Below are 24,249 nucleotides of genomic sequence, written 5' to 3'. Positions count from 1 at the left end.
AAAAAAAAAAAAAAAAAGGAAAAAGAAAGTGAAGTAGGGGTCCAGCAATGGTAGGGTGGTTAAGTCACTGGACTCCCACAGAGCTGGCCGCAGTTCAAATCCTGGACCTGGCGGCTTGAAAATCATGTCAGGCATGTGTGCGTGCATACCCAAAAACCCAGGAGGAGAAAGGATTATGGACAGTCATCCCTCCTGGGAGGTGATTCCTCAGCTTCCCCTCACTGTCTCTCTCCAATGAGTGCACACACCCTACAGCAAAAACCTAAAAAACAAACACACCAAAAAAAAAATATATATATATATATAAAGGACTTGAATAGATATTTCTCTAAAAAATATATACGAATGGTCAATAAGCACATGAAAAGAATGTCAACATCACTAATAGCTAGGGAAATGCGAAGTAAAACCAGAAACCAGAGGCCCGGCTTCTACAGTGCAGTCAGCAGTGTACCAGACAGTTTAAGCCCCGAGCCCAGTGGGCCTGAAAGTCACGCCAAGCATACATGTGCATGCCCAGGGCCCTGACCATCTGGAGAACTAGAAGAAAAGGACTGCAGTAACCAAGCCCTTTGGAAGGCAACTCTGATTCTTTCCCGTTTGCATACACACATGCTCTATCATTCACTTTTTTAAAATAATTTTTAAGAGAAAGAAACTAGAATGTCATACTACCTCATACCCATTAAGATGGCTACGATAAAAAAGAAATTGATAAGTTCAGCGAGACATAGAAAAACTGAAACCCTGTGCACTGACAGTAGGAATGTAAAATGGTATAGCCACTATGGAAAACAGTAATAATATGTTGGATCCTCAAAAAATTTAAAACATGGGCATGGCTGACTGAATGGTTCAAGTCCCAGACCCAGCATCTGGAGAAAGGTGCTAGCATACCCAAAATCTCAAAAAGAGGGAGAGATGGAAGAGAAGAAATTTAGGAGTGATCATTCCCCGTGGGGAGACTTTATCTTCTCTCTCCCTCTGGTAAGCATACTCTCTCTAGGGAAAAAAAAAAAAAAAATCTAAAATCAGAAGCTCTGCAGGTGGTGTAGTGATTAAAGGTGCTGCACTCCTACATGACTGACCACAGTTCGAGTCCCAGACCTGGAGGCTTGCTTTCTCACTTTCCCTTTCTCTCTCTTTTTGTCTCTCTCTAGTCAAATAAAATAATAATAATAAAAAAACAAATGGGATTAAATATTTTTAATAAATAACCAGAAGTACCAAAATATCCAGCAATGGGGGATACAGACCCAAAAGAATTGAAAATAGGGCCTCAAAAAGAGGCATTTATACGTCCATGCTTACAGCAACATTATTCACAACAGCTAAAACACAATAATGAGCCAAGTGTCCTTCAAAAGATAAAATGAATTTTAAAAAAAAATGTGGTGTATATACACACTGCTATTCAGTCTTTAAAAGGAAAAAAATTCAGGGTCAGCAGGTGGTGTGGTAGTTAAGGCACTGGACTCCCACATGGATGACTATAGTTCAAGTCCCAGACCCGGAAGCTTGCTTTCTCACTTTTTATCTCTCTCTCTCTGTTGAGTGCTTATATCAAATTAAGAAAAAAATAAAGGAAGGAAGGAAGGGAGGAAGGGAGGAAGGAGATAAACTTAAAAATTAAATGAATACTTCTTTAAAAAATGAGGGAGAGAAAAAATTCTGACCTATACCACAACAAAGATGGACCTTGGGACCATTATGCTAAGTAAAATAAGCCAGTCACAAAAAAGACAAATCTAGGATGTTTTTTCTTACATATATACTCAAAACACAGAGACAGAAAGCTGAACAGTTATTGCTGGGGAATAGGGCAAGCGGGATAGGGAGTTACTATGTTTAATGGGTATAGAGTTTAAATTTGGGAGATAAAAAGATATAGGGAAATAGATGATGGCAATGGTTTAACACTAGTAATATTTTTAAAATAATTGTTTATTTTTATTTATTCATTCATTCATTTTAATTTGACCAGAGAGAGACAAAGAGAGAGAAAGAGAATGTGAGAAAGCAAGCCACCAGGTTCAGGACTTGAACTGTGGTCAGCCATGTGGGAGTGTCCAGCATCTCAACCACCAAGTCACCTGCTGATCCCCTAACACTAGTAATAAATTTAATACCACTGAGAAGTCCACTTAGAGATGGTAAATTTTATTTTGTGTGTATTTTAATAAAAGCTCTCAAACTGAAGAAAGTAACAGTAAAAAGAGCAAACAATCCAATGAGAACATGGACAAAAGACATTAGAAGACATCTCACTGAAGAGGGCAAACGGATGCTCAGTAAGCACAGAAGGGAAAAAAATGTTTACTAGCCATTAAGAAAATGCAAATTAAAAACCAAATGAGATTATCCCCACACACTTGTCAAAATGGCTAAAACTGGAACATCAAATGCTGGTAAGGATGTAGAGAAATTAGATCACTCATACACCGGTGGCCATCCAAAAAGGTTAATAATTCCTTTTAAAAATTTAACGTGTTGGGGCCAGCAGGTGGTATGGTGGTTAAGGCACTGGACTCCCACTTGACCGCAGTTCAAGTCCTAGACCTGGCAACTTGCTTCCTCACTTTCCCTCTCTTTCTCTCTCATCAAATTGAAAAATAATAATAATGAATAAAATTAAATGAAATAACTTTTTAAAAAAAATTTTAAATGATGGGGTCAGCAGGTGGCATGGTGATGAGGGCACTGGACTCCCACATGGCCGACCACAGTTCGAGTCCCGGAACCGGAGGCCTGCTTTCTCATTCTCAGGCACTTTCTCTCTCTCTGTCCCTCTCTGGAAAAATTAAAATAAATAAATAAAGTAAGTTTAAAATAAAATGATTCTTTAAAAAAAATATTTTTTTAAATGCAACCAGAATTCGGCAACTGGATTCCTGGGCATTTATTCCATAGAAGTAAACACTTACATTCACACAAAAACTTGACAATGCACATTTATAATAGTTTTATTCATCATAGCCCAAAACTGTTAATGACTCAGATGTCTTTCAATGGGCAAACGTTTATACAAATTATGACACATTCATATCATGCAGTACTAAAGCAACCTATTGATATATGTAACAACCTGGATAAATCTCCAGAGAAAGAGCCAACCTCGAAAGGTTACACTTGGTCCGATTCAACTTTATATAACACTCTTGAAATAACGAAATACAGAAACAGAGAGTAGATTAGAGGTTGCCAGGGATTAGCGAGGGAGTGCGGGTGGAAGGGAAATACATGCATATGGCTTGAAAAGGGCAACATGAGGGTTTGCTGTTGAGGGAAATGGCCTGACTCCTGACCCTACTGATGTCAATAATGTGCTAATGATATCAAATAAAGATGTTCCTTGACTTACGATGGTGTTACAGTCTGATAAGCTCCCCATCAATTGAAGATACTATCGCTGGAAATGTATTTAATAATAACTCACTACTGAACATCGAATGTTACCATATGTTAAATGTGCTCAGAATACATTAGCCTATAGTTGGGCATGATCATCTAACACGAAGCCTATTTTATAATACAGTGCTGACTACCTCGGGTAGTTTATGGGTTATATTGAGAGTGAAAGAACGGTAGCATAAATGCATACTGCTAGCCCAGGAAAATATTAAAATTCAAAGTACCATTTCTACTGAACACATAACCACTTTTGCACCACTGTGAAGTTAAAAAATCATTTAAGTCCAACCACTGGAGGTCAGGGACTTTGTGTATAGTTTTACAAGAGGTTGCTACTGGAGGAAAGTGAGTAAAGGCACATGAAATCTCTATATTATTTCTTACAACTGCATGTGAAGCTATCATTACCTCAAAATAAATTTAATCAAAACACACACACATACAAACAAAGCTCCGCTCTCAAGTATTCTCCATTCTTCTGTGGTGCAAACAATGATGTCAGAGCAGTAAATGCCATGAAGGAGAAAGAGGAGGGTGAGGAGACGGAGTGTAGAAGTGGAGTTGCAACACTGGACAGGGCTCATGCAGTGTACTCCGTAAAAATGCTATCCGGAAACTGTCCCTGACACAGTCAACATATCAATTTCAGGTTTAAGCCAAGATTTCAAAAGCAGAAAATAGCCTCTACAGCATTCTCTCCCTATTCTCCACCTTTACATCACACAAACTTAAAAAGGTTTAAAAGGGGATTCATTTATAATATATTGGGGTCATTGGGAAAGTCATGGCGCATTTTTGCATAGAAAAACACCTCAGGACTTTCCCAAAGACCGAATGATGTGATTGTTTTCTCAAAGAGCCTTAGTATTAGGCTGTGAGGAAAGTCGTGGCACCTTTTCTACATCTTCCTGTGCAAAAATGTGTCATAACTTGCCCAATAACCCAATAGTTCCCTGCTGGTTTTATAAAGTCCACTTGAGCAAAACATTCAAGGTCCTCCAACACTCTGCCCATCACCGTTAATACTGGCAGAGACCGAAACACAGAGATGAGTAACTTACTTGCCTATTTAACCAGCTAAGATGCCAGCGCCCAGAGAGGCTTAGGCACCAGCTTATATCCCTGCCAAGTTAGTTATCACATTCTGCCTGTATTCTAATTATTTTAAATAATATCCTCATGTATGACGAAAGTCTGTGGGCTATTATGCAAATTGATATGAAACAAATCCAGTTCTCAGAGACTATGGAGATTACATAATGGCAGATTCTTTAATATTTAAAGTAGAAAGGGAGGGCAGCAGGTGGCATGATGGGTAAGATGCTGGATCCCACGTAGCTAACTCCAGCATGAGTCCTGGACTCAGCAGCTTGAAAAACACATCAGGTTCATGTGCATGCACACCCAAAATCCCAAGAGGCGAACAGAGAAGGGATTTCATGACCATCCCTTCTCTATAGAGCATATGCGTCACTTTCTGACCCCTTACATACACACACACACACATACACACACCATGGCAAGTGTACATGCTTTATAGCCAAAACAAAAAACAAACAAACAAACAAAAAAATGAAATACAAAATAAAAGATCAACCTACCTTGAATCTCTCCCTGAGGATCTTTATAATACCACTTCTGCATTGCTTCGTGCATCAGGGGGATCGATGTGCCTTTAGCTCTGTGCTCCTGCAGTTTTGATGCCAGCCTCTCATCATCTAGTGCACTGTCTTGGAGATAAGCCACCATCTTCTCAGCTTGCTAGTAACAGAGACAAAAAACAACTGAGGAAGCAAATGACTCTAAATTAATATTTGCACACATAATAATAAATGCCTACCCTTTTTAGATGACTTGATCTATTTTCATAAGATACTATGCAAGAAATACAGCAGGTAGTAATTTACTTCTTCCAACAATGCCATGAAATGGGTACACTCTCATTTTACAGAGTGGAATCAAGGGTCAGATCAGTAAAGTCGTGCTCAGGTCTCGGAATTATGAAGCAAACCAACTGAGCAAACCAACCAAAACATGAACTGGTCTAGATCAAAATCCAGGCTACTAACCAACACACTAACAACAGTAATATTCAAACCAATAAGCCATTGGTCATTACAAATCATACCAACCAAACCTGCAAAACCAGGGAAGCTAACAGAACAACAGCTCAATTAATATGGTTTTAAATACAACTTTTCAGAAGTTTTACTAGGACTCTAACTATATTCCCCTTCTCCTCTTCTCAGTATTTCCTGTTGTCTATCATCTTGTCCCAAAGGGAAAAAAATTTTCTTGTAGAAAAGCAAGCTATCGTGGACTCTCTCTATAATAATGGTATACACAATCTTAAGGAAATCTATACATGCTTAGGATGTTAATATTTAAAAAAAAAAGTTAATACTCTGAGCGTTAAACTATTTTTCCTATCACACTTGAGGCAAAAACTCCTGAAGACACAGTGACCATCCACAGCTGCTTACATTCGCCATTTCTGGCATTCCACTAATGTCCAAAAAGAAAAAAGAAAAGTAAACAGCTAAGGGCAACCTCAGAAGAGCAAAAAATAACCTGATATAATGACTACTACATAGCAGAAACTTATGAGCATGAAATGATTTGAAAGACAACTACTCATACAAGTAAATATTAAACATCCAAACAACTTTTCCAGCACTTAAAAACTAACATACAAAAGTTTTATATTTGAATATTCCTTTAATACTGTCTCATCTTTATGGCAATCTGAGATGAGGAAAAAGAATTACATGATTTTTACCTGCTCCAAATGTTTGAGACCCTCTTCATCATCTGGTTCTGTGGAAACACTGCCCATTCCGGGAGCACCTACGACTGGCGTTTCAACTGGCCGCAGGGCAGGACTGGGACTGGGAACAGGAGGTGGAAGTATGAGAAGAGGAGAGGCTGTGTCTGAAGGAATCTGTGACAAGGGCTGCTGGACATCAGGAACCATTTCTGAGGAAAAAATTTACACAGATGAAAATCCTTTGAAATATAGAGACTCTTACGAAGATTAACTGCATTTTCACACTGGGCAGCCTGCTGAGTGGCCCCAGAAATGTGAATGTTGTCAGAAACGCTGAAGTCTCTTCTTATGGAGAAGTGCAGGATTTCTCCCTAGAGTGGCGCAATTACCTCCAAAGAATGACAAAAGATAAGGAAAGGCCCTAACAGGTCCTCCCGCAGCACTTCCCTGTGTCATCGTGGGGCATCTACCCACCCTACAGCCCGTACAGGTCAGCCTCGTCTCCATGACATGTCCCAACAGCAAAAGGCAGCTATCCAGGCATCCCGAATGACCTCGGAGACACGCCACAGCTCATCGACCTCTTTATTAAAGATACCTGGACTACCTTGAATAAGCACGTGTTTCGAGTCATAATTAGTATAATTCAATATAGTACATGTTTTAGGATAATGAAAAGCACTTGGAGTCTACCTGTACAATGGACGATGTTCTTCTCATTAAGAATAAAAACTGTAAAAGAGGTTCTGTCTGGGTTTCTATTTCTAACCTCTCAGTATGCAGGCCTCTAAGAAGAAAAGGGGGATGGAAGTAATTAGATACAATTACAATTTCCCCCTTTGAAACCTTGTTTGTTCAATTACAGATGGCTTCTCTAAATTCCTGGTCTTCTCACTCTTTCTTTGCCAAACTTTTTTACAGACAGCTCACACATGCTCTCTCCACTTCGCCACCATCCACGCCTGCTCCAATGTGACTTCCACTCCACCTCCCAATTAAAGCCCCTCTCTCAAAGATAAGCAGAGATACCAAAGGTCTAAATTCAATGATCATCCTAGTCCTTGTCACAGTCTCCAGCAGTACATGGTATTCCCAACCCAACTTTAAGATGAAATGTTCTCCTTTAGTTTCTCTGCACTCTACTCCCCTGGCTCTACTTTTGCCTGTGAAAATTTTCCTCTGGTTCTTCCTCCTCTACCTCCTCTCTAAAAAAAGCATTTATCCAAGGTTCTGTTCTTGGTCCATTTTTCTACTCACTCCAAACAAACGTATGTCATCTGTCCATGTGGTTTTTGTTCACTCTCTGGCCCTAATCTGTTGTCATCATTCACAACAGCTCTCTGGCCAGCTCTACTTAATTCTACATCTACATCTCAGAGTCAATGTTCAAAACTGGATTTATCCCCTCTTCTCCCAAATGCACTCAACCCCGACTCTTTTTTCTGTGAATGGCACCGGAATTCTCTCAGGCACCAGTTATCTGGCTCTCTCTTCTCTACCCTGACAGTCAGTCAATTAATAAGACCTGCCAATTTCTACTCTGAAATTTCATCTGCCACTGCCTCCCTGTCTAGATGCACTGCCCACTGTAGTCATCGCCCAAGAGTCTCACAGGGCACAGGGCAACTCCTCTGTCCCAGGAGAAAAATAATAAACAGATCTTTTTAATATCATAATGCTAAGTTAGGAAAAGTGTTAGTTGTTTAGGAAACAAGAGAAGTTGGGGGGGCCTTAGCGTGGAAAAGGGGGTTGGATGCACGGAAGAGTATGAGTTAAGGCATCCAAAAGCAAGAAAAGAGGGCACATTTCTAGGCCAGCCAGTGGTGTGTTGTTAAGGCAGCTGGAATGCACATGGCCATGCATGGTTTGAGTCCTGGCTTATTAGCATGAAAAACACACCAGGCAGGTGTGCATGTGTGCCCAAAACCCAAAAAGGAGAGTGGAGAAGAGAAAGCAATGTGGCCATCTTCCCTGGGAGGTAGTTTCTCACTTTCCCTTTTTGTCTCCCTCTCTCTATCTCTGCCCAGCAAGAACATGTACCTACAGCAAATTTAAAAAAAAAAAAAAAAAAAGGATAAGGAAAATGGCACATTTCAGCTTTGAGGCTGATGAGCACTATGGGGGAGATAAAGAGAATAGACTAGCACTGCAAGTGCACAGAGGGAGGCAGAAACCAGAGCAGGCAGGGCCTCACAGGCCATGTTAAAGGTTGTAATTCTTCATGGCGAATGAATCAAAACAACTCACCCATCAACATCAGGCATTACAATGTCAGTTTTCAGTATGTACCAAAAAAAAACATGGAAATGAATGTTAATATTGCCTAAAAAGGTGCATAGGCAATTTAAACCAATACAGTAACACTGGCTGAGATAGGCTTTAAGCTTCTTCTCTATAACAAAGGCAAGAGGCTTGTGCCCGCTCATTCACATTCTCTTTTTGGAACATCATGGCACTGCGTTGCACTGTGTGGTGATTTCAGCTGGATATACAGTCATTACGTGAAAGAAAGGAATCTGTCTGATATGAGGATTACACGATCAGAGGATCCCAAATCCAATATGCAAGAGTAAAGTCAGGGTGATGCTGTAACCACACTCTAGGAAGTAAGACTCCAGAGCTCCACCTCTGCGGATTCTAACTCTGTTTTGGCGAATTCGGGGATGAATACATACGAAGGACGCATTCTTTGATTGGGCTTACCAGTGAAACGATCAGTTTCAGTAATGTGCCCACCAGAAGCAGTACGAGGAAGCATAAACAGATGCTTTGCAATCAGTAGTCCCTGGCCTCGGCAGAAGCCTACTTTATCTCGTCTGCACACACAAACACGTACCGTCCCCTCGGCTGGGCACTGTGGCTGGCACGCTGTTGTCCATCCTACTCTCCTCTTCAGCTTTTTCCATTGGCTCAGTTTTTGATTCATCTTTCCTCTCAAACTGTGGTGCTTCCTGAGGCTGATGGTCTGAAGGAGTACCTGGTCTCGCAGATGAGGAGGAGGTTTGTGGTGTTTCCTCACTTGCTTCTGGAAAACAAAATCATCTTAAATGAAGTTAGGAAAGTTCTGACTTGGCCACAAAAAAAAAAAAAAAAAAAAGGAAAAGGAAAAGGAAAGGCAAAAGGAGGACTTACCAACTCTATCTGCTTTCTCTCCCTCTTTCTTATTCGTCTTATCAGGTTCTTTGGCCTCTTCGTTATGGCTGCCCTCAGAATCAGAGCACTCCTCTCCTTCCTCAACAGGCCTGAAGTCCATCTCCTGCTCTTCTGGAATAGGCTCTTTCTGTACTTTCTGTGGCAGGAAAATAAAACCGAGGTCAGCAGCATATTTGGCTTATCAGGTCAGTGCCTGTGTTGACACTCCAAACCAATGTCTTACTTTTAGAGAGAGGAATGCTCCAGATGAGTCGAATGTGCCCATCTCCTCCTCAGCATCCTCTAAGCACCATTCAGGCAAGCTGTCCCTGTCGTCATCTATGCTGCCACTGCCAGAGCGCACCCTCCGGTAACCCCGTTCATCATCTCGATCTCGAAAATCGAACTCAAACCTTCGCCGCCGTTCCATGTGCTCCCGCCAGCCTGCAGAACGAGGGCCATCTGGGGTGAGGAGGATACAAACCTTAGAAAAGTTTTATGACAGAATTTGAAAAAGAAAGGCACAGATAAAATAATCAGGGAGGAAATTACAACTGACAGAAAATTCAAATGGCTTATGCTATCCAAGAAAAATATTAGACCTATTTAGTGAAGTTCAGAGCTCAGTGTGTATGAATCATCGCTAAAGAACAACTATACCTACCTTCACTGAGTGCTAAGCCATTCAATATACTTTTTAAAAGAAGTATTTATTTATTTATTTGTTTGTTTTTAATTTACTATAGGGCACATGTGCTCATCAGAGAGACACAGAGAGATAAAGAAAAAGAGAGAAAGTAAGTCCCAGGTCTGAGACTCAAACTGTGGTCAGCTATGTGGAAATCCCAAGCCTTAACCACCATGCCACCTACTGGCCCCTCAATATACTCTTAACACGTTAAAAGAACAAGCATATTTAAAGGACACTTTTAATACGCATTAGGTATCTGCGGATGAGCACTTGTGTGGCCTACTCTGAGACCTGCCTTCTAGCACCGGGCATCTTTCCACATTGTTTATCCCTTCCCTTTGACGAGTCTGAAAGTATTTTCTTTCTTCCTATGAAAATATCACTCCTTACAGATAAGGCCAGCTTCCTGTGTCAACTCATAATATCAAACTCATCACGCTGACATCCTAATCCCAAGTTCCCATTTGCAACTTGGATTTCTAATAAAAAGTCATGAATTAGGCCTTGATGGATTGCGGAGATTTTGTACGGAGCACTATCCTAGCTTTACAGTGTAAAAAGAAACTAAACTCGGAAGCAGGAGGAGCCTGCACCATGGCCAAGTACAGCTAGAATCAAGTCCATGACAACATGTGCAATTTTCTTTCCCTTTTATTCTCATTTCTTAACTCTCCCGAGAGAGTTTTTAAGTTCTGTATAACACCCCCAGGGACATTCCTAAATCCACCCTAGCATCCCCTTTATTGCATCTACTTTCCAACAGAAAAAGACTGCCTAAGAGATCCTACTTAGGGTAGTTTCCTAAAAGAGAAAAGAAAATGCTTGTTAAAATCTGACAAACCTGAGTCTAAAAGGGTATTTAAAGAAAAAAAAAAAAGAGCAGTTTTTAATCAATTAGAATTTTCTCCCCTTGATTGCTTTCTCTGTGGGAGAAACACAAAAGAAATGAGGCCAAAGTTAAATGTTCTTACTAGCAAGACCCAATTTGCTAGGACCAGCTATTGAAACATCAAACTGAAAAATAAAAGGCAAAATGGTGGGAACCAGCAGTTAGCGTAATGGCTGTCGCTGGACTCCCACGTAGTCGACCGCGGCTCGCGTCCTGGACCCGGTGGCTTAAAACCCACGCCAGGTGCGTGTGCATGCGTGCCCAAGATCCCGAGAGGAGAATGGAGGAGAAGGGATTGCGGCGTGGCCATCCCCTCTGGGGGGGGGATTTCTCGCTTTCTGTCTCTCTGTCTGTCTCTATCTGTCTGGCGAGCGCACACGCCCTATAATGAAAAACCTCTAAAAAAAAAAAAAAGAAAAAAGAAATAAATACAGGGCAAAATGTTAAAATGTCAAATACAGGTAGCATCTTATAAGTCACTCACATCTTATAAGTGACTTACAAAAAGATAAGTCACACTCTCCAGCCCTACCTACAATGAACACTACTTTCTATACACTATGAGAACTAAACAACTCTACAACCAGATTGTGTAAACACAAGCCTAGAGCTATTACTAAACAGGAGTCTTCATGACCGTGTGGCACATCCCAGAGTCCTCTGCCTGCTCCTCTCTCAGCAGTCTCAGCACACACCACGACAGGAGCTACCTCTCACTGAGTCTCCTACGTTCAGCTCCCAGAGTATACCTCATGTCCTTAATACCCCCACCTTCCCACACACCCAGCTGTGAGTCCTACTTTAACAACACATTATCACACAATTTTGTTATTGTCTTACCAACAGTCGATACAATCTTATGTATAAAACTAAACGTTGCTGGAAAGGCAGATCTATAGCTTATAAAGATTTACCACTGCTTAATAGAGCTTACATCCAAGCTGAAGTTAGATACTGTTTCCTCAGATAAAATCAGTCCAAATATATTTAAAATTTTACCCAAAGGCTAAAATAAATTAACCGTAGAGGTCATCAATGGCATAGCAGTTATGACACTAGACTCCCACATGACTGACTGCAATTTGAGTCCCAGACCTGGTAGCTTGAAACTCATGCCGGGTGCACATGCATATATGCCCAAGATCCCGGAGGATAATGGAACAGAAGAGACTGCGCTGTGGTCATCCCCCCTGGGAGGTGGTTTCTCACTTTCTCTTTCACTGTTCCTGTCTTTGTCACTGTCTTGTTCACTCTTCCCCCAACCCCAAGCACACATGCCCAAAGGCAAAAACCTCTTTAAAAAAAATTAACTATAATCTAAGAAATGCTTAGTATTAACATATGACAATCACAATAATCAGACTAAACTTTCAATAACTATGTTAAAAAAGTCATTTCAAAAAACCCCTCATTTACAGTATTTTTACTGACTTGTACATCTTTATATTTCCCAGTCTTTAAACTATACACACACACACACATATATATGTATGTATGTGTATACACACACACACACACACACACACATATATAGCCAGCAGGTAGCATGGAGGTTAAGGCGCTAGATCCCACATGGACAACTGTATGGTTTGAGTCCTGGAACTGGCAGTTTGAGAAGCACACCAGGCACACGTGGTACGTGTTCGAGACCGTCAGAGGAGAATGGAGAGGTAGGGATGGAACATGACATGCCCTTGGGTGGGGGGAGAGGTTGATTTCTTACTTTCTCTGTCTCTCTGGCAAGCACATGCCCCCTACAGGAAAAAAATACACACACAAACAAACACAGAGGGAGAGAGAGAGAGATACAGCCAACCAGGAGGTACAGTGAGTGACTGAGGTGGCTGGATGCCACATGGCAAACTGTGAAGGTGAAGTTGCAGACCAGACAGCTTGAGATACATGCTGGGCACATGTGTGTCCATACCCAAAATCCCAAGAGGAGAATGGAGGAGTAAGGAGCATGGCACAGTCATGCAGCTGGGGGGTGCTTTCTCTCTCTCTCTGTCTCTCTCTCTCTCTCTCTCTAGCAACCTCACACACCCTATAGCAAATTTTAAAAGATATATGAATAATAAAGTTTGAAAGTTTATGAAGTTGCAATAAAAATAACATAAAGGCCAAATATTAGGGAAAACAAAGATTTAGGAAAAGATAAAAAAATAATATATAATCAAATTCTAAGTTGTTGGGTGGGGAGTAGAGGTCAACAGTAAAAGATAACACTAAAATTGGGACTAGCAGGTGGCATGGTGGTTAAGGCACCGGACTCTCACATAGACACCATGGTCTGAGTCCCAAGCCTGGTGTCTTGAAACACACATAGGGTGTTCATGCACGCATGCCTAAAAGCCCGGGAAGAGAATAGAGGAGGATGGATTGTGGTGTGGCCATATTTCTCACTTTCCCTCTCACTATCTCTCCAATGAGTTCACATACTCTATGGCAAAAAAACTTTGGGGGAAAAAAAATATAGCACTAAAATTTACTTTCTTTAATTCCCTTTTATAGAATCAACATCAGACATTTGGGCTCAAAAACACTGTTCATCTTCCAAAACGTTCACCTTGTTTGTTTTTGACCAGCTGGAATTCCTCTTCTTGCTCAGCCCAGGTCCTGTCCATTCTTCACTTAACGCTTATTGGGAGCATAGTCTACAAACCCTCTGCTTACGTGCAAGGTCAGCACAAAATGCCCATGATGCCTTGAAGAGAACTGTACCATCTGGTTGCCCAGGACACAGGCTATTTAGAACTACCTAGATCCTATGAGGTAAATAATGCCCATCAATGACACAAAACCTACCCAAGAGACAACCAAGAAGGGTTGATAGAAAAGCATCACAACTCTATCCATAGAGTAAGTTCACTATGTTTCTACCTACCTACAACTCCAAAAATACTGTAAATGTCTGTTCATAGGCTTACTCAGACCCAAGTTTATGGTTCGATTTGAGTTTTAAAAGATAAAATAGTTTAGCTTACATTATAATTTCTTGTATTAAAGGTAAGCTTCCTTGGATAGAATTGATAAACTATTGTTATGCACATGAAATTCATAAAGCATATAAACACTCTTTGTATGCTTAAGTTTTGCATGACCCCACGATTCAAACTACAGTTACATCTGATTATCATGAGGCATGGAATCAGCACTCTGGTGGGGATGAACTTTAACACAAAGCACCAGTGTCTTCAATTACCAGCATATCTAATGTCCGAGAAGAACAGTTTAAAGCATTCTTAAGAGCCAAACAGAAGAACTTACAAAAAACCACTAATCACTACTATTCTCTCTCTTTTCTCTATAGTTAAGAGAAACAAAAGAACAAACTTGTGATTATGTTTTTTGACCTGAGCTTAAAGTTTATTCTTCAAATAAGCAGAAATCACATTTTCAGGAGAAAAACAATGAAAATAATAAATTCTTTCTTATGCAGATAAAACATTCATTATGGGAGTGGGAAGTAAATATTTCAAGTGTACAACTATACCTTTCTAAGTTTTAAGGAAAGCTGAAAAAGAGATTCAAAGACTTAGTCAAAACTGAGTGAGACTGTCCCATTTTTGTAGTTGAGAGGGGCAGGTGCTTCCTATTTACTGCACTATTTGCCCCAGAAAAATATAGAGAAATGTTTTCAATCAGCTGAATAGATAGGGAATTTTTATGCTGAAATATTTTTGCAGCAATAAGTCTAGGTAGAAGTATAAAGACTTTTGTTTTTGTTTACCAGTTATCTTTTCCATTCAATCCCTAACAACTTCCACCAGACTCTGGTTTATTTCAGCCCCTTGTGCGCTGTGTCAAGGGCGTTCTTACCAGGGCTGTGGGGCCGCCACCTCTCTCCATCCCTTCTCGACCCAGCGAGGCGCCACCCTCCGTCTTCATCTTCTCCATTCTGTTCCTCTCTAAAGATGCGCCAGTTCTCACTTTCTGATCGTATAAATTCATGCTTTCTCCCCACTGATGTTGGTCCACCTTCCTCAAAATTTGGTCTCCCTATAAATAAATAAGTAAATATAAGTATCTGTCAGCAAAAATTTTCTAAAACAAATGCGACAACTAAAATCAAGCTTTTCTGTACTTGTATCACCTTCAATGTTTGGGAAGTATCAGTATAGTAACTATGGCCATTTACGTATATTGCTAAACATATTTATTAAAGCTGTTCACAGACTGGGTAGTTATTTTCTAAATACAAATAACCCACTGAAAGAAAAAAAGGCATGCAATGCAAAATAAATCAATCATCCCGATACACAAGATCCCCTCCCTCAAGAGTCCTGCTCCCCAGCTTTACAAGAATTCACTCTCTTATAAAGCTTTCCAAAATCTGTCCACTGATATAATATATACACATATACCTCATAAACATACACAAACATAACACCACAGTCTGATGTTACACATGTTGCTTTTTTACCCTTGCTGGTTTTTACATGTTATTTTATAATTTCTTATTCACATTTAATTGTTGTACATCTCTGTGGGATTTTTTTTTTTTTTTGGGGAGAGGTTTTTGCTATAGGGTGCATGAGCTCACCATAAAGACAGAGAGAGACAGAAAGCGAGAAATTACCCCTTGGGGGGAATCGTCATGCCACAATCCCTTCTCCTCCATTCTCCTCTTGGGATCTTGGGCATGCACGCACATGTATCTGGTGTGAGTTTAAGCCACCGGGTCCAGGACAAGAACCACGGTCAACTACATGGGAGTCCAGCAACATAGCCATTATGCCAACTGCTGGTCCCTCTGTGGGATATTTTTAATATTTATTTCATTTGTTTATTTACTTATTTTAGGTTTTTGAAATAGGGTGCATGCATTCACTGAAGAGAGACAGAGAAAGAAAGTGAGAAATTGCCCCCCAGAGTGAATGGCCATGCAGCAATCCCTTTTCTTCCTTTCTTCCTTTAGGATTTTGGGCACGCATGTCGGCCCAGTGTGATTTTAGCTGCAGGTATGGGAATCAAAATGCATTAAGCCAAGTGGGAGTCCAGCGCCTTAGTCACTATGCCACTTGCTGGCCCTCAGTAAGGTTTTTTAATGCATGCGTACTCTGTATGATAAGCAAATCAGGGATATTACCATATTCATCATCTTTAACAAAGAACTTCAAGGTTTGCATCCTTGGTTTTTATTTCTACCAACAAGTGGTTTTGGGTTTTTTTTTTTTTTTTTTTTTTTTTTGAGACACACACACACAAACTCTTAACATTGGCAATGCCCTTTTTTATTCTGTTGTGCTATAACATTTCATAACCTGCTGTTGTCATTTCATTGTGTATCTTGCCAATCCTTTAGCATAGCATTTTTCTTTAAGTTAAAAGGTTACCTCCTTGGTATCCAAAGGAGACTGGTTCCAGGATCTCCCTTGAATACCAAAACCCACAGATCCTCAAGAACCTTATGTAAAATGGTGCAGTATTTAATCTATAACCTAGGTACCTCCTCTGCATACTTGAAATCATCTCCAGGTTACTTATACCTCACACAATGTAAACCCTATATAAATCACTGTTCCACTGCATTTTTCAGGGAATAATGACAAGAAAATGTGTGGGTTCAGTACTGATGAAACAATTTTTTTTCAAATATTTGTAATTTGAGGTTGGTTAAATACCCAGATGAAGAATCTAAAGATAGAGGGGGCTAACTGTACAATATTTGTTATTATATGATGGTCTTTTATATAACCAACCTCTACTAGAAACTCTGCCTGAACAGGGGCCTGTACACTCCAACCTCTTTCCCATTCTACAACAGACTCTAAATTCAGAAGTGGAGACTGAGTTACACTTAATTCGTACACAACAGCATCTTGTACAAAACGAGCATACGACAAATTATTTTGGACAGAATTCAAAGTTAAGCTTTATCTAACAACATCTTAAGAGTTAATGATAAAGAGTATCTAGCTGTGAGAATGGAGAAAGGGGAACTCTTTCTTTTTATGAGAGGGTACACAAAAGACAGAGAGAGGAAAAAGCATTCCCCTCATGGGAAATTGGTCACATCACAATCCTTTCCCCTCCACCTTTCTTTCCTTTAAGGTTTCTGGGCAGATGTGCTTGGCATGTTTATCAAGGCTTCAGGTCTGAGACTCAACCACATTGTCAGCCATGTGAGTTCCAGCTGCCTTAGCCACCATGACATGGCGCTGGCCCCAAATGGGCAACTCTTCTACACTGTTGGTGAGAATGTGTATTAGTGTAGCCATTATGGAGTACAATATAGAGGTTCCTCAAAAAATAAAAATAGAACTACCATATGATCCAGGAATCCTACTATTGAGTATTATAGTAATGCCTGTCCAGGATTCTGACAAGCTGAAAAGCTGAGAAAGAGGATCACAGCATAACGAAACCCTGTTGGCGGTGCTTTTCTATCTCTCTTTCATTTAAGCAAAACAAAATAACAACAAATGCCAATCTTAAAAAATTAGAGTAGAACTGTGGTTACCAGATACTGGAAAGAGTAGGGGTAAGGGAGGCAGACAGAAGTTCTTATTACAATACACTCAAAAAAGCCAAGACATGGGGAACCAGCAGTTAGCGTAATGGCTATGTCGCTGGACTCCCACGTAGTCGACCGCGGTTCGCATCTCGGACCCGGTGGCTTAAATCTCACGCCGGGCGCATGTGCATGCGTGCCCAAGATCCCGAGAGGAGAATGGAGGAGAAGGGATTGTGGCGTGACCATCCCCCCTGGGGGGTGATTTCTCGCTTTCTGTCTCTATGTCTCTGTCTGTCTGGCGAGCGCACGCGCCCTATAGCGAAAACTTCTCCAAAAAAAAAAAAAAAGCCAAGACATGGAGCCAATCTAAGGGCCATTAACAGATGACTGTATGGGGCCAGCAGGTGCCACATGGAGGTGAAAGCAGCTGGACCCCACATGGCCAACTGCATGGTTCAAGTTCTGGACCTGACGGACTGAAAAACACGCTGGCCACATGTGCATGTGCGCCTAAGATCCGAGAGAATGGAGGAGAAAGGATTGTGGCATGGCCATACCCCCAGGGAGTGCTTTCTCACTTTGCCTCTCTTCCTTTCTGTCTCTCTCTGTTAGTCTATTTAGCAAGAAATAACAGGACATCTAGACATAGCCAAATTTATTGGAGTTTACTGATTAAGCCGGCGGCATATAGGGGGACTCATGTCTCTCAAAACCACGTAGCCCTGAGTGAAAGGAGAAAGGAGTTTATAAAGGTAAAAAATTACATTTTTTTTGGTGAAAGTGGCAGTTACAAGAACAAAGGGTAGGGGGTAGGGTTTTATGATCTTAAAAGCAAAGCAAGCTAAAGTGTATCACAAAAGTAGAAAACAGTAGGTTAATCATCTTTAAGGGTGGGTCTTATTAAAAAAAAACACATGCACATCACAGAAGTAGGTTGATTTTTTTTAAGGGTGTGTCTTTATTAAACACAGTGGAATCTTAATAATCTTTTATGGCTCTGGTCAAAGTCCAGTGACTGGACCTCATCTTAAGGTGATTAGGGGAAGTGGGGTTTTAAGGACAATAGGAATGTTAATCACTATAGTTATACTTACATAAACGGGGAGAGGGCAGATTTTTAGTCAAAGGAATTTAATAGTTCATAATGGAGGTGTGCTTTTTCAAGATGGAGTCATTTTTCTAAGATGGAGTAGTTCTCTTAAGATTGAAAGGGAAATAAGATAGAACTAAGCAATATTTTTTAAGAGGGTGTGGAGAAAATAAGTAAAACAACAGAAAAAGTAGAAGAAACTCATTTTGAAATTTTTAGGGATTTAAACCTTGATTTTTTAAAAATTATCTAAGGGTCGAACCTTTAGTCCCTCGATCCCAAGTACATCTGGTGGAACCTAAGTAGGGGTTTTATAACCCTGTGTGGAGCCATGAATTTGGCTATCTGTGGAGGAATTTTTGAAATTTTTTGGGAGTCAAGCCTTGACAGGGACACCTTTAACCCTGGTGTCAATCTCTCAATAGGTGTGACTTCAGGGGGCAGCCCTGCCCGGCCACCTGTGATCTAGCAGGTCAGACTTTAGGGGCCACCTGGACTCCTAGCCACCTGTGATCTAGCAGGTCAGACTTTAGGGGGCAGCCTTGTCTAGTCATTTGTGATCCAGCAGGTCAGCAGGGGTCTCCTGCCAACCCCTTACTCACTGGTTTGTCTTTTAAGAGGGTCTAAAGAACAGGACAGGACAGGATAGGACAGGAACACCCAAAGAAATGTCTCTGGAGGGCTTGTATTAAAACTCTATAATTTTTTGGAAGAGCACTCAGTGTCTCTTGTCAGTCGTCAACAACCCAAAAGGTAGCTGTGGGGCCCGGGGAAGTCCCAGGTGCTGCCTCCCCTAGTGCACTCTCCCGGGAGTTGGCAGTCAGATCAAGCAAGGCCACTCTCCCTAGGACGCTCACCCACGTGCCAGGTGCAGTATCTGGGGCCTCTAGATGTCATAGTCTATTAAGGGAGAAATAAGAGGACATCTAAACGTAGCCAAATTCATTGGAGTTTATTGATTAAGCCGGCATCACACGCGGGGGGGCAACTCATGTCTCTCAAAACTCCATAGCCCTGAGTAAAAAAAAAAAAAGAGTTTCTAAGGGTAAAAAATTACATTTTTTTGAGTGGAAGTGACAGTTAAAAAAACAAAGGGCTGTGGTTTTAAAAGGGTGGGGGTAGGGTTTTATGATCTTTAAAACAAAACAAACAAGTATATCACAAAAGTAAAAAACTATAGATTAATCATCTTTAAGAGTGGGTCTTATTTTAAAAAACACATCACAAAAATAGGTTCATTTTTTTAAGGGTGTGTCTTATCAAACACAATAAAATCTTAATCTTTTATGACGCTGGTCAAAGTCCAGTGACTAGATTTGATCTTAAAGTAATTAGGAAAAGTGGGGTTTTAAAGACAATAAAAACATTAATCACTATATTTATACTTATATAAAAAACAAGAGGACAAGTTTTTAGTCATAAAAATGTAATAGTTTATAATAGGGACACTTTTTCAAGATAAAGTCGTTTTTCTAAAATAGATTCGTTCTTTTAAGATAAAGTTGTTCTTTTAAAATAGAGTCGTGTCTGTTTTACTCTGGCAAGCACATGTGCTCTATAGCAAAAACTTTAAAAAAAAAGAAAAGAAGGAAGGAAGGAAGGAAGGAAGGAAGGAAGGGAGGGAGGAAGGAAGGGAGGAAGGAAGGGAGGAAATGTGACACACATGCACAATGGAATACTATTCAGTTATTAATAAAACCAAATTTATACCTGGTTAATGGGTGTAAATTACAGTGAGAGGAGAAAAAGTTATTGTGTTCTACAGCACAGTAGAGTGGCTAGAGTTAAAAATTTATTTTGTATCTCAAATTGGCTAGAAGAGAAGACTCTGAATGTTCCAAACACAAAGAAATAACTGTTTGTTATGATGGATACCCTAATTACCCTGATTTGATCATTACACATTGTATACATACATCGAAATATCACACTGCACCCATCAATGTGTACAAATATTATGTGCCAATTAAAAACTTTTAATAAATAAATACATGAATAACAAAGAGCCTGGTAAACCTACTGAACTAAACTGGTACTTAAAAAAAATACTTCGGCCCAACTCTTTGATGCAGTAGTGCTGTGCTCCTCAGGAAACGCCAGAGCCCACATGGTGACCACAGTCTGAAGCCCAGGCCCAGCCTGCCTGACCTGAAACACACCCGACACGGGTAGCAGTCCCCAGGAGCCAACAAGCTGGAGGACTGAGGAAGGGCTAAAATGTGCAGGTACATTCTTCAGTCAGCATCTCACATCCAACACGTAAAACTGACGATAATACACAAATTTCACAGTAAAGTAGTTGAAAATCAAGAACACACATGAATATAGCTTCAGTTTATAACAATAAAAGCTACATATTCTCTTAGTAACAAACTTGATTCGTTTCATTAAACCATACAAAAAGTGAAAAAAAAATGAACAATGACATCTGAAAATGCAGAAATTTTAACTTCTCGTCATCCTCTTTATGGTCCGTTTTACACGTTAAGATTCAACATCCTGTTTGCCCATGTAGTTGTTAGGTTGCTACCAGGTATCGTTCTATTTAAGGATAAAATACTGTAGGGACAGGAAGAGATTATCTGCTGAGCAAATACTAACTACTTTCTTAAGCAGGCAGGGCACAGCAATCCCCGCTTTCTGGTCTTTCTGTAACCCTTTCCCCTTCAGTGTGGGCTAACTTATTTGACGCACTCCTAACAAAGAGAATACAGCCAAAGTAGAGAGATGCCACTTCCAACATTGAGTGCAGTGTATTCACGCTGGGAAAATTCATTTTATAAGCTGTGGTGATGTATAGTGATTGAATTTATTTATAAAATAAATTTATTAAATAAATAAAAGGCTATGGCTTCCATCTTGGACATTTGTCAAAAAAAAAAAAAAAAAAAAACCAGCTGCCAGGTGGTGAGGAAGCCCTTGTGGAGAAGCTCACATGACAACGAACTGAGGTCTGCACCACAGACATGCACTCAGAGGTAGAGCCAACCCAACTGGGGTCTTGAGAGGACCTCAGCATGGCTAATGCCTTGACTGCAGCCTCAGAGGCTTGGGCCTGAACCACCCAGCTAAGCGGAGCTACTCCAGGACTTGTAGCCCACCGCAAGTTAGATAACAAATGCTTGCTGCTTTGAGCCACCAAGTTTAGGAGTAACTTGTTATAGTCATAGATAAACACTCATATCTGATTATAACAATCTTCAATGTCAGAAGATATTTTTCCCACTTCATAGCTTAGAATATTGAGATGCAAAAAGATAACAGAAGCGGGTCAACTCCATAGATTAGTGGTTAAGAGAAGTTGGCTCCTATGTGGCCAACCAGAGTTCAAATCTCAGGCCTGGTGGCTTGAAAACCACACTCAGCACAGGTACATGCATGTCAAAATCCCAACAAGATGGAGAAACTCAGGAGAGCAGATTGTGGTGTGACCACACTCTACTGGTAGGTGCTCTCTCCCCTCTCCCTTGCCCTCTCCGGGGAGCACATGCACCCTCCGACAATTAAGGGAAAAAAAGAGAATATAAAATCACACACCACTGACTCAGCCATAGAGGTGCATGCTAAGACGCAGTGCTCTGCAAGCTTAGACCACATGGGAGATCGGAGCTCAATTCCCAGTCCGATCTAAAGGCAGTGCAGTGGCAAGCACTATTCAGTACAATCCCAGCAACTCAGGAGGCTGGGTCAGGAAGCTTGAGCTCAAGGCTGTGCTAATAACACAGCACGACTCCAAAGGTGCTGTGCGAGGCAGTGCAGCACATCAGTGGTCTCAGCTACTTGGGAAGATAAAGCACAAGGATCAAGGACATGGCGAAACCCTGTGTTCAAAGGAAAACCAAAAATCACATGCCCTATTAATGGCATAGGAATGACTCAAATGTTAATCTTTTGTTCAACAAATACATATATACCCACACATATATATAATATACATATACGCACACATATATCTATATGCATGTGTACACACACACACAACACTGAATGTCAAATTTTACGTATCCAAATAAGACATATGCCATATGTCTGGTCTTTCTCTGGGTTGGACCTTACAAGCTCTCTCACTCAGAATAAGAAGGGATGGTTAGCCATGGCGGGCTGTAGTGGTGACACAACACACTGTGACGCTGAGTCCGTATCTGAAGGTACCAGCTCATGTGACAAGGACTCCCCATGCATGTTGGGCTGCCCGTGATCCTGGCTGACTAAGGCTAGGCGAAGGATGAAGACCCTATTTTGGAGTGCTTATCTCTCTTTCTCACCCTCATGGAATAAACATTCAATAAAAATAAAAATAATAAAAATAAAAACAATAAAAAAAGAGTACACAGGGCCAGCTAGGTGGCATGGTGGTTAAGGCAGCTAGAATCCCACAGGCTGACAGCACAGTCCTGGACCCAGTGGCTTGAAAAACACACCAGAAGTATGCATGCATGCCAAAAATCCCGAAAAGTGAATGGAGGACAAGGGACTATGGTGTGGTCATTCCCTGTGGGGAGGTGAATTCTCATCTCTCTCTCTCTCTCTATCTCTCTATCTCTGGCAAGTACACATGCCCTATAGCAAAAACTTAATAAAAAAAAAATTTTTTTAAAAAGGAAGGGGGCAGGGAACCAGCAGTTAGCGTAATGGCTATGTCGCTGGATTCCCATGTAGTCGACCGCGGTTTGCATCCCAGACCCGGTGGCTTAAAACTCACACCGGGCATGTGTGCGTGCGTGCCCCAGATCCCGAGAGGAGAATGGAGAAGGGATTGCGGCGTGACCGTCCCCTCTGGGGGGTGATTTCTCGCTTTCTGTCTCTATGTCTCTCTCTGTCTGTCTGGCGAGCGCACGCGCCCTGTAGCGAAAACCTCTCCCCCCCCAAAAAAGGAAGGGGGCAATCCATTTACAAACCATCACATCCATTATATGGCTTGATATAAAATGTAGCTGTAATGACAAAAAAGAAACAACTTTAAAACAAAACAAAACAAATAAAAACCCTAATGTGGACAAATTGAAAATCATTGGGCGCCAGCTCCATGGACCTGGTGGTTGAGGGATCTGGATTGCAAACACAAAACAGCAGGGATGGCTTAAAAACATACCAGGAGGGCTTCTTTGCATGTCCAAGATTATGGTGTGACCACACCCACTGGGAGGTGCTTTCTCCCTCTCTCCCTCCCCCATACCCCCCCAAGTGTATATAGCCTCTGGTAATTTTAAAAAAAAGAAAATCAATGGGAAATAGTTTTTAATCAATCAGTCACAAATATTTGTCAGGCACTAAGCAATAACCTGCAAGTTTGGTGGTAATCAAACGATAAATGAGCTAGTCAAAAACTACTCGTGTTCACATCTACTTTTATAACAAGCCTTTCAAAACTGTAACGAATACACTAAAGCAAAACAGCACCAATGGCAAGACGCGTAACTCAGCTGCAGCATTATCATTTTTTCTAGCATGGTAAACTATAACAAAATTAAGTTATTAAAAATAAGTCTTTCCCACTATACAAGATGGCAGGTGACAAAGCTGTGAAGCAGGATACTAAGGAGAAGAAACCTGAAGCCAAGAAGGGTGATGCCAGTGGCAAAGTTAAAAAGGGTGAACCCAAGGCTAAAAAGCCCAAGAGAGGGAAGCCCATTGTAGTCGAAACCCTGTCCTAGTCCCACTCCCAGTCTTCCATGGATTCCAGGAAGACCGTGTACAAGAGGAAACACTCGGCCACTAAATCCAGGATCAAAAGAAAAAGGAGATGGTTCTGGCGACTGTCACAACCCAGTTGGTGGAGACAAGAGCCGTGGCACCCAGGAGGTTAAACTGC

General features: G+C 40.9%; 1 protein-coding gene across 1 annotated transcript in view; it reads right to left on the bottom strand.

Moving 5' to 3' along the window:
- The window catches only part of GIGYF2 (GRB10 interacting GYF protein 2), a gene marked incomplete at its 3' end in the record, with an annotated part of 181,145 nt that overhangs the window by 56,115 nt on the left and 100,781 nt on the right, over nucleotides 1-24,249 (bottom strand). The window contains 6 exon segments of the mRNA XM_027769362.1: nucleotides 5,013-5,172; nucleotides 6,191-6,387; nucleotides 9,015-9,203; nucleotides 9,311-9,467; nucleotides 9,555-9,772; nucleotides 14,710-14,889. Of these exon segments, the coding sequence (XP_027625163.1) occupies nucleotides 5,013-5,172; nucleotides 6,191-6,387; nucleotides 9,015-9,203; nucleotides 9,311-9,467; nucleotides 9,555-9,772; nucleotides 14,710-14,889 (1,101 nt within the window).

Source organism: Tupaia chinensis, unplaced genomic scaffold (genome assembly GCF_000334495.1).
Source record: "Tupaia chinensis unplaced genomic scaffold, TupChi_1.0 Scaffold149383_1, whole genome shotgun sequence".
Lineage (NCBI taxonomy): Eukaryota > Metazoa > Chordata > Mammalia > Scandentia > Tupaiidae > Tupaia > Tupaia belangeri.
The sequence above is the reverse complement of the archived record's forward strand: the minus strand, read 5'-3'. Positions and strand labels throughout refer to the sequence as shown.